General features: G+C 39.2%; 1 protein-coding gene across 3 annotated transcripts in view; it reads right to left on the bottom strand.

The window, feature by feature from the left end:
* The window catches only part of vgll4b (vestigial-like family member 4b), a 35,698-nt gene that overhangs the window by 4,871 nt on the left and 18,755 nt on the right, over nt 1-12,072 (bottom strand). For all 3 annotated transcript variants that reach the window (XM_046875727.1, XM_046875728.1, XM_046875726.1), the window contains 2 exons: nt 7,042-7,225; nt 95-284 (listed from right to left, as the gene is read on the bottom strand). In XM_046875727.1, coding sequence (XP_046731683.1) covers nt 95-284; nt 7,042-7,225 — 374 coding nt within the window. The remainder of the gene's footprint in view (nt 1-94; nt 285-7,041; nt 7,226-12,072) is intronic.

Genomic DNA, 12,072 nt, shown 5'->3' with positions numbered 1-12,072 from the left:
GATTATTAAGAAAAATGTTGCTCAGACTTTAGTTCAAAGTTCAATAAATCTGCAATTGCTAAAATAAAATAAAAATGGCCGTCATGTGACTCACCTGCTGGCGCTCGATGGGGCTGGCGCTGGGTGAGTGGGGAATCTTAGCGCTGTTTTTCGTTAGTGCAAGTGGCTGCTCCATGGCCAGGTTCGGCATGTGTGTGTAAAGGTGGGCAGCGTGTAGGCGCTCGATGGGGCTGCGGCTTCTTTCACGAGGCTCCCGGCGGTAATCGCCATTTGTGGGCTTTCCTCTGAAATGAGAAAGAGGGCTCTAAATGGGCGGTGCTATTAATACTGGCACATTACTAATACTAGAAATACTGCCTTCAGAGAGGAGCTGGCAGGTTGTGTGGGTTCAGTCTAAGTTTGTATGAGACCTACTGAAATATCTTGCATACATTCACCTAAATATAACTACCTTTCCATGACTGCCCTGCTCCTTTCAGAATTAAAAACCTGCCCTTATCAGCTCTGACTCTGTTCGTCTAGTCACCCTTTTTAATAAAGCTGCTTCTGCGAGATGTTTAACTCATTTTCGACCAGAGTGGTTTGTTCAAAATAACAAACTCCCCTGTCCGGTCCTGTTCTTGTCTTCTTTTCCTGAAAGAACTGACATGTGACGTTTTGGGTTTCAGCCCTTCCAGAAAAGGATCGTTTTATGCTGCCAACCAAGCTGAGGCCCACAGAAGGGACCGAGTGACTTGTGTACACTTCACAGGAAGAGAACTTAATACCCTTCAGTGAGCACAGAGCAGGCCTAGACAACGAGGCGGAAACAGGGGGAGGACACTTTGGCTTTATTTAGGTAGCGGTGAAGCCAGGAAGTGCTGCTTTTTAGGAGAAACATGGATCACCTAAAATGTTATCAATAATTGAGAGTAGATTTGTGTAATATGTAAATGTATATCAACTCCCTGATTATCTCTTTATAGTATAAAGAAATCTAAGGCAGTCGTTGGTCTATTCACATTCTACAAGGGTTTCTTCAGGGAGTTTAGGGTCAGCGCATATATTATTTTAACCATGTGGACTGTGATCCTTGAAATAGTCTGTTCCTTGGCAACTAAGCTGGCAAGAAAAGCACCTGCGAGTCCACTGTTGTGTCGGCCGGAAACGTCCCACAACACAAGAAAGAGAGGTGCTTTTTATTTCAGGAATTGCAAAAAAAAAAAAAAAAAAAAAAAAAAAAAACACGCTCACTATTCCTATTTCACTTTAGCTATTCTGAATGTTCTAAACCAAGGCTTCCAGAAACTAATTATACAGGTCACAACAGTTCAGACATTCAAACGTTCCTAAGGAGTCTGAGAAAACCAAACCTGGGTTTAAAACACAATAATAGACTAAGATACAAACACTGAGCTACGATCTTTAGTCCTTTTAGCTTCTATTAAAACTTACTTGAAGGATAAAATAAATAAACTAAAGAAATATTGGTCGGGACCCAAATATGCATGTGAAAGTTTGAAGGTAGCGCCTTGAATTTGTTTTTAATAATAATTCACAGAAATTATCAAGAAAGCAAGAGAAACTTCAATTACTGTTGGAGAATAAAGCTTTAAGAGCCTGTCACACAATGGCTTCATGACCCTTTAAAAACGTAAACACACACAAGGCCTTTCCAACACACTGCTGTTCCTTTCATGAGAATCTCCAGGGAGCAGATTGCCCACAAAAGTACATTCAGTTGTCCTTCTTTCTGAAGACTGAACTGTGATCACAGTCAGAGAATAACACAGTGTGGAGAGGATTAGAAATGCTTTTACAAACCAAAGCTAAATCTCAGTGCTTTAGTGTCCTTGTCTCTCAGCAATGGAACAAGATTGAATTGGAACAAGGAACTGAACTGATTCATGCTGAAAGTCCTTTTTGAGGCATCTTTACCAAAAAATGGAAAAACATTGAAATTTTGGATTTGCTAAATAAGCCTATACTTGAAAAACACAAATGTAAACTGTGCGCACTTCATTAAGCTGCCTCCTGTTTGTATGTTTTTTGTAAATCACTCCAGATAAGAACATCTGCCAAATGACTAATCGTACGTGTAGCACTATTACACACAAACAGAAAAGAAAGGAGTCGTATTTACTTCACATGACCCTTTCATCTGTTTTGATTAAGTAAGGCACATAAAAGGGGTGGTGCTTGCCCAACTTTAATCTCTGCCAAAATGCATGAACACAACCCAGCATCCTCCCACAAAGTGGGGGCCCTGGAAATTGGCAAGCACTCCTTCGTAAAAGAAATAAATAACCAAGGCAAAGGGCATTATGAAAACTGTTTAGAGCCTGTACCAAATTATATCATTAATTAGTCATTAGGTGGTTGCAATGGGTGTCAAAAGTCGCAAATCTGGAAAGTGTAGGAATAAGGCTTCATCTGCAAACAAATGCACCAGGAGCTTTTGTGCAGACACAGAATGGCACAGATCCATTGCGTTTTTTTCTGTTCTGTCTTTACAAGGTCTCGGGTTATATGCAGTATACAATTAGTGGGAATAAGCTGTGGTGTTTTAAATCGGTTTCTCAAAGGCGTCCATTAATTTTAGAATCGGAGCAAACCGCGCTGCATAAAATGATCAAGTAATATCTCAGCTACAGTATTTAAACTCTCCAATCTTCCATTTAACGCTTGCTTTATTGTCATGGTAAAAATCAGCCCTTAAGTAGAAATCCATACGCAAGGACTTGAGCGGCCAATCGGCCAACCAGACATGACGATAATCCATAACTCTTACGAATTCAGATGTTTTTATGATTCTAATGACTGTTCATCTTAAAAAATCTGTGGGCTAGAAGAGGCGAGTCACTTATTTTAGGTTTTTATAGAGCTGCTGTCCACACTAGGAGACTCCAAAGCAGAAGTTAGCCAATAGAACTGGGGACATAATCTTACAATAGTATTTGAGTAGTGCAGTGAAAATGTTAGCAGAATCTTGACCCTAGAGATACAGGAAACATCTGGGACAAATCAAGGCGAGAAGGCAGAACCACAGGATACAAACACAGCCTTGCACAAAGCAGCGTTTTAGAAACCAAACCTCAACTGATGTAGGCATCACATGCACAGTTTCCAATCAGCCTTTCTGTAGTCAATTCATATTGTATATGCTTACATGGTACAGTAACAGTGACCACAAGATCTATGTGTGTATATAAAGTCTATATTGTCACAGAATTGTCTTTCCTGTGAAAGTTACATGTGACTAATACGGATTTGTTCTGCGTTTTATTATACTATAAAATGTTAAGTTTTATAAAGTACTTGGCCAGGCTACTGCACAAACAGACTACTTCAGGTTTTCTGCTATAGAAGATCTTTTGCCTTCACAGTTAAAACTTATTCATTTTGTCACTCCCTCAGTGCACATACACCACGCAGAAATCGGCAGCCTACAACGATTTCATCAACCTAAACCACTATGGTGCTGGCTCTTCTCCACTCCCCATTTGGCTGGCTCCAGAGCCATGAGAAATACTCGCTCTGAAATTTCCCAGCAGGCAGCTGAGGGCTTCCACGGTTTAGTCCTGGCTCGGAGTAAAAACCTTTACGACAGCACGCTTCAGTGCTACACAGAACTTTTAATGATAAGACTTAATTTTCATGCCTTCTTACATTTCTATTCTCTTAAAAAAAACGTCCAAAACATTAGATCATTATTATATTAAAGAACTACATTTCAGGTTTAGTGGATTTAATTCCATTAAAGGCCCTTTATAAGAGGCTTGTTACAAAACTAATCCTGAATCATATGCGACACACACACACACACACACACATAGTTTGTGGGCTGGAGGCTGTGTTTTAAGTGGACTGAGCTATGATTGAGGGACTTTTCCCCGCAGCGGAGGGACAGGCCAGAGCAGGCTTCCAGTACACAGTGGGCCCACAGGATAAGGGAGCCTTTGTTTTCAGCTCAGCAGTGAAAATGAGAAAATGGCCCCCGTCTGAATTTATTTACAGTAATTCTACAAGGGATCTGTCCTGTATATCCCCCTAACTTTTGAATTCTGAATGACAATCAACGAAGACTGCGCTCCTGAAACATCACCTCATTGTGGTTAAATATTGTGGCCTACTACTGAATTAAAATACTTGGACAAAAGATCATCATAAGCGTAGCGACTTAAATATCTGACTGGCCAGAACATGCAAAATAATGTTGGTCTAATTTAAAAAAAAGAACGATTTCACATTGTAGAGTGTGTTGTGTAAAGAAACGAAGGTTATTGAAGAAAAGAGAGAGTCGTTTTCCCCCCAACCCCCACCATCCATAACTCTGCCTTGCTGCAGGGCTTGTCCTTCTCCCTAGCACACAATAACAGAAACCTGATCTGGTTTCCTTGTTGCCTCAAGCCCACGGTGTCAGGTGTCAGAGACATACTACTCATAAATAAAGACACCGTGAAAGAATACGGACTGGAGAGAAAGGCTTAAACGTCTCAAATTTAGACTGCCACACAGAAAATACCATGTGTTTATATCATCTACGAAAAAAAAGTAAAAAAAAAAAAGTTTATAAACCAAATTAACAAAGAAAGTTTGTACAGAACAGACATGCTGAAACATGTTTAAGAGTCCTACATTTGTATTTTTACTTGCTCACCAAAACAGACCACAAGAAAAAGAGACACACAGAACAATGTGCCTTTCAAAACCTTTGAAACTGCGACAAATCATATTTATTCATAAGCCACCATGGTTTTGCTGAGATTTGCAGTTTCGCAAGCATGCTTCAAACCTACAAAATTACAAACTCACTTAAGGTGCATGTCAATGCCTGGACATGGGTAAATAAGACGGTAAAACTATTTCAAGAAAGAGAACTATTTTGACCCTAATGGCAAGGACCTTGCAACGCTAAATTGAGTATTTTTTTATTTAGACAAACAGGAAATCATGAGCCATAAGGGTATCATTGTTTCGTTATCAGTGCTGAACCCGATTAACAACAGTAGCATACGTAAACATACACAAAGGTCTTCAAGAGGGAGACCTTTTCTTCAGGCTGTTAATCCTGAGCTACAAGGCTGGAATGGAATCTGACCTGCTCAGGATAAAACCCTCTACAACACTGTAACATCAGGACTTGATTGAACATTAAAACCACAACAAGGATATTATCCTGCAGAGTTGTTTTTTTTTTTGGTTGCAAACGTTAGAGTAGTATTAAAAAGAAATCTGCCTCCAAATTCACAAATACTGATGTTATAGAAAATGAGCTACATGGAATATGCTTAATAAACTGAAACTGTAATAAAGAGAATACAGCAGATCTATTGAAAAGATTTTTAAAGATTAAATTTGCCAATAATATTACTGTTTTGTCAAGTACTTTAATTGAACATTTTAGCAAAACATTCATTTTTTGAAACTGAATGAGAACAGAGTCCAAATTAATTCATTTTTATCTGTAGCGCTTTTAACAATGAGCATTGTCTCAAAGCAGCTTTACACAGATATGTGGTGATTAAAAGTGAATATGTTCTTTATAAGTAAGTTTGTTCCTAATGAAAAAGCCGGTGGTGACTGTGGCAAAGAAAAACTCCCAGAGATGGCATAAGGAAGAAACCTTGAGAGGAACCAGACTCAAGAGGGAACCCATCCTCATCTGGGTTGCACCGAATGTCCATTTATAGCAGATAGAACCTAATAAAACTATTTGTTTTGAATGGATTTTATAACCACAAGTATTATTTATCTGAAGCCCGCTGTAGTGTTACTGAACTTTAGTACTTTACAGGAATGTGTAAAATTATGATGCTCCAAATCTCTAAACTGCTCTTTATTCGGCTGAACTCTTAAGTTCTCAAGACTTAGGTCATGAAATGAATAAAGGTAAATGTAAGCCAGACATGGCTGATTTAAAAACAGCTCTATGGAAAGAGCAGACAGAAATACTTTGCCATGCTGAGAATGCAGCAGCTGTGAGACCCTTGAGGTGCTGAGTGCTTCCGTTGTTCTCTCTTTCTCACACTTGTGCCCTAATTTGTGGCACACAGATTTGCCTAGCGCCACAGTGTGTTATTCGACACTAAACCGTCAAGTCTTCTCTCTCATGACTGGATGTTGCTGTTCCAAAGCTGAGCAGAAATGCGAGGAATGCGTGTGTGCTCCACCACAACAGAGTGGAGACGTACCACAAATGGGCCACGTGTTCCACTTTGCGTGCCTGGAATGGGAGGAATCAAAAGCATCAGCGATGATGCCATCCCTTAGTACTTTCCCAGGCTGCATTTTTTTTTTTTTGCTTGCATTTCTTTGCCAAGGACTTTACCAGCATTGCTGCTGTTTAACTCTCTCTCTAATCAATCGCCTAAAACCAAATCATCGCTGTCCACTGGGTTTCAAAGTCACAGACTGTTTATTGATTTCACGCACAGCAACATTAAACTAATGATTCTCTTATCCTGAGTGGCTGGCGCAATCTTTCAGATTTTTTTTAAAGATTTTCCAAAATAACAAACATAGCTGCAAGCCACGTGAGTGGCACGTGATACTGTATATGTAATATTGTGGCGTTATCAAGACCTCAATCATTTGTCTACATTGATTTAGTCATGTAATGCCAAACATAACATGGACAATGTTAAGTAACTGTATAACATATCAAATGCCGATCGAATATTAATAGCATCTTAAATGTTATTGTTAAATAGTCATTATAACAGATATGAATTGCCCATTTATTTATACAATAATATTAGTTATTAATCAATATAATACAGTTTATATAGGAACTGCATAATACAGTTTGAAGTCTTGAGAACACGGCGTGTAAACGGCAATCGGTGTGTTAATGCATAGAGGAAATGTGGGGAATGTGGGAAGTAGTAGCTTCATAGTTAAGATTTCTGATTAGAAGGATGTAAAGTTCAAATCCCAACACCACTAAGCTCTCACTCCTGGGCCCTTGAGCAAGGCCCTTTACACTCAACTGCTTCTGATTAAGGGCGTCAAATGCAATAAATGTAAAATAGATAGATAAAACGGTCAGATTGTACGTACAGGTGTGTCGCAAACAGGCGACTCATCTTGGCCACGTGCTCATTGCTGGGGTCCATGCTGTCGTCGATCAGTTCAATGCTGTGTTTCCTCTTGCTGGGGCTGATGGGAGGAGGAGCTGTCCTGTGGTTACTGACCGCAGAAGACATGGGCTGCATTCTGGACTCGCCACGCAGCGCTGCCTCACCTGCGCAAACACATAACAGACCCGATCTCAATCATGAACATTCGGGGGCTTTGCATGAAGGCTCAGAAACATTTACATTTAAGTTTACATTAATGCAATATTACAGGCAGTCCTGTTTTTTGAGAATGTGAACAGAAATTCGGTCCCAAACATTTACTGTGAACTCTACAACATTTAATTGTTTTACTGATAATTGCTTCACTAACAGCTGGAACCACATTCCTTGTGTGTGTCAACACACTTAACCAAATAAACCTGATTCTGATTCTCATCATTATGAAAGTTGCAGTTAGAATTTGAGAAAGTACTTGGCAATAACATTTAATTTCATCAAAATATATCTGTTTGTGCCAACTTTCAAAACCAGTTTAAAATTTAAAACAAAAATGCCTGCTGGCAGAATTCAGGGGACAAAATCAAGTTTTTTATTCTGGAAAGACTAATAATAAAATATATTTAAAAAAAGAAAAAAGATCCCTGAGCAGCACATCAAAGACTGGCTTAGTTCCTTTGATCTGATCTGGACCACCAGGAAAAACATTACACTTATTGAGGACTACTTTTTAAGCTTCTGCAATTTTAGACCTGAATAGCAACAGATCTGAATTAATGCTGTTTCCTAGTCATTTCAGAAGAGAGCTGCTGAGAACCAAAGCTGCATATTTACAGCACAGTGTGTGGGAGGAGAGCAGGAAAATTACCACTGGCAGTGTGGAGCAACTGGGACTTTCCACTTGGGATGAGGTTAGCTCAACTCAGAGTCAACTTTTTATAAGATTTACTGAGCAAAATCCAAGTTCAACAGGCCTATTCTGAGAAACCCTGAGTCTTTGATAGCAGGCTGCTTTTTCTCCTCGTTTTTCTTCTCTTTGCTGAACCCTGATATATATCAGTTAAATGATGCATATTCATAAAACACTCTCCGTATTTTTCTACCACAAAAATCGGCGTGCAAAAACATCATGTGGTGGTACACTACGAGGCCGCTTCCACAACAAGTGACTGGCATGTTTCGGCTCGTCTGTCCCTGCTCCATGGCAACAGGAATGACATCATTGTTTTTTGGCAGAAGTCGAGAGTGGGTAATAGAGAAAAGATAGCGAGCTTATATGAGGCTTACAGAGACTCTTGAAACACGATAGCTTATTTGCATTCGCCTCCAGAGAGGCCTTTCAATAGGAGGTGGGGAGCAGGGCGGTGTCACCGGCTATTGTGATCTTGGAGAGCGATCCATTAGGACCGAATTACAGTTTACAATTTGACTCATGGGTGATGGAACACAAAGGAGGACAAGTACCTGAAGGTGCCTTTGAAACAATCAGGTTTACATTGAACAGTCTTTCAGACTTTATAAATGGGGAGAGAAAAAGGTCGATCACGATGGGTTCGCACATTTGAAAAAACTGACACGGATCGAAAAGCATTAAGAGCGTCAGGTCTTTAAAGGATTTTGTCTTTAGTATATTTAATAAGTTATACACCGACCATGTTTTGTGAATAAATGGGCTTTCAAGTGCTGTATTCAACTCTTCCAAGCATTATGCAGAACGTACACTGGGAGTCATAAAAGATCCCTATCGGTGTCGGAGAAGATGCGTTCAACCTCTGATCTGCTGAAAGGCGCTCATTAGGAGCACAAATGATCAAAGGCAAGCGCTTCTAAGGACTTCAAACGTCAAGCCAGGATGGGATTTTGTTACACAAGTGAGCCAACCAACCCCCACCATCACAGCTACCACACACCTACACACACAGTCTAAAAAGTAGAAAAGTAGTTAAGCCTTCTTTTGGCAGACATAATGAAAGGGACATAGACACCTTGAGTTTTAAAAGATAATTGGGTGGGTTTGAGGAGGAGGGGGTGGATGCGAGTGCTCCTAACTCCTTGATCATTCTATAAATGTTTGTGGATAATGATATTTCCCCTTTGCCTGAAATCTGATCTGCCCCCAAAGCCAGGCCACTGCTACCCATTCATAAGGCAGACAACAATCAAAGCTCTTTATGTCTGAAATGAATGCCTGGAGTGAGTGGAAAAATGGAAGTCCTGGCAGGGGTGGTCCGTGTGTTTCACCTGTTAGCTTCATCGGGCTTTGTTCACCAGAAAAAGTGACAGTCAGCATTTCAGCCTGCGCCAACTGGGCTTTGGTGAACTTAAGCTCTGCTTGCTGGCATACAAGCCTAGAATACTGTGTCTGTATAAAGGATCTAGACGCCTCGCAGGGTTGCAGCTATTAAATCATTAAAAAAAAAAGGGAACTAGGTGTGCTTCATTTTCCAAGTCATTAGACTTCTGTTCATCATGTAGCCCTTTAATGAAGCATTAACGTTGAAACTCACACTTTTTAAATGAGAATCCAAATGTTAATTTTAATTAAATACACAATGGCCAATATATACTAGGGTTGCAATAATCAGCTGACAAAATAATATACCTAAAAAAACTAATTAATTAAATTCAGCCATTTGATGGAAATACTCTAAACTGACCAGATATGAGAGCATGTTTCAAAAAGTATGACATCTTTATTACATGAACATTACAGAATTACATGAACTTATTACGCTCCGTTAATCTGCTGGCCTCATGGTGTACCTCGAGTTTTTAATGTGAGAAATATTTCAAAATGTACTCGTTTCTATGTGGGAATGTCAAAAACACCGGCAGGAGAAAATACCTGCTTAAATCACACTTATTTACCAATATTTCCTGCCCTTTCAGGGCAAATTAAAAAGAATATCTTGTGCTAACTTTGCCCAAAGCCCAAATGTTGTAATCAATGTGTTTAAAGTAAATAATGGGTCTATTTAATAAATTATTGGGCTGAGTTTTCTCATGATCACATTAATTATCTGGGAAGTAGGTCAACTATTTTTTCCATATCTTGTCTTTTATCAAAGCAAACTGTACGTTTAATCACAGTTATATGAAGTAATTACAAATAGTATTACAGTGAAAAGAAAAATGCACAGAAACAGCATTAAAAAAAAAAAAAAAAGAAAATTAAAAATACAGATTACCTGCAGTTAGTGTCCTGGTTTACTAATGTGATTCAGATCCATTGTTCCTGTTTATTAAAAGGTCTTAATTTACATATATACAATATTTTCTAAAAATCTAAAATTGTAATAAGGTTAGGTTATTTATTAGTTTCCTGCTGCTTTTCCTGATGATGGTCAAGTTCTCAACTGGCTGAGGAGGTCGGCCCATAGCCCTAAAACCGACTTTATCCAAGCTCAGATTTCAAGTTTGAATCCCAGCAATACAGGTTTTTTTTCCAAACATGCAAATCCATCCATCCCAATGATTACTATTGTGCTTCTGCAAAAATAGAATAATAGAATTTGATTACCACTGCACATGTGCCTATTCCCTTGTGCTTTAGACAGGCGCAGAAATTAGTTTTTACCTTGTGTCCAGCTACGCTTTAGTCTATAATAGAAATATATGCATAAACTCAAGCTCATTTATATTAAAAACTAACAACGTGACTAAAATGTCAAGACGCTGACAGGCCTGGCGGGATTGAACTTTATAAATATTATTTAATGACTCATCATTAAACAATCTGCTCCTGCACTACTGAACGCTTGAGCAACTGCCATCTAATCTACATTACCAAACTTGCTACACAATCAACTCATATAGTCATTACATACTGAATATAAATTCTATATACGGTTTCTAGACTATTCCTGGCAGATTGCCGATACGGATATCTGCAGGGCCAAGAGTTATCACGTGCCATACTGAAATAAAGATATACAATATCAAGACCAGCACTAGATATCTAGTCTTTCACTGGCTAAGATTACTCCATGTGATGGACAGCAAATCAAAAATGCTACTGGCGAGAAAAGGATTAAGCAGTGCTAATTCACGGGATGAACATTAAAGCGAAACAAGCCACCTGACATATCGACATGCACTTCCAGTTCTCAGTGCACAAATACCCAGCACGCATGCTGGCCTATTTTAAGGGATGATGCAGTGCTCTGGGTGCACTGGAAGCTTCAGTATGTAGCCATGTGCTCTAGCGATTCTTGGAGCGCAGCAAAAAATAGCTGGAAAGTCTGTCGTGCTGCAGCAAGTGAAAAGGCCCCAATTGTGTATTTGCATCCCCTGTCACTAGGTCACATGATTCAACAACTTTACCACTCAGATACTGAACACAGAAACAAGCAATAATAGAGCTAAACCCACTGAACACCATCTCGACCACATCAATGATCTAGCCGCAGGCTTCAGCTACATTCCTATCAACATACCAAGTTATCCCCGGACAAATACCTCAAAACAGGGATGAGTCTACAAGAGGATAGAAGAAGCAGTTTCCTAATCATTTAGACAATATGCATTTACAAAGTGTAGAAAAAATTCAAGCTATTATCCCACAATACCTGATGATATTTTCATGATCGCAAATATAATTTTTTGCTAGGAAGAACCAACAAGAGCTACTTTCAGATCATACATTTTACTGATAATATATGACAGGAATAATAGATCGTCATACTGCGCAGAGATCATATATGTCTAAGCAATAACCTGCTATAAACTCAAAATTTCTGGTGATGTGGCAAAAGACTTATTTTACCCAATTAGTGTAAAGGTACAAGCATTTTGACTCTTAATCCACTGCTGCACACAGTAACAAAATATCAGTTTATTTTAGTTGGTTAGCAAAGTACAGAGTCTGTCCTACCCAGAAGGCAGCATATGGAACGCAATCATCCAAAATGATATTTTAGTCCATATCTGAAGGCATATGTCCCTCTTGGAGAAAGCAAATCCATATAATTCATTACCTATTCACCAGGTAACACGGTTTAATAAAGTTTTGTCC

This window comes from Silurus meridionalis, chromosome 19 (assembly GCF_014805685.1).
Source record: "Silurus meridionalis isolate SWU-2019-XX chromosome 19, ASM1480568v1, whole genome shotgun sequence".
Taxonomy (NCBI): domain Eukaryota; kingdom Metazoa; phylum Chordata; class Actinopteri; order Siluriformes; family Siluridae; genus Silurus; species Silurus meridionalis.
The sequence above is the reverse complement of the archived record's forward strand: the minus strand, read 5'-3'. Positions and strand labels throughout refer to the sequence as shown.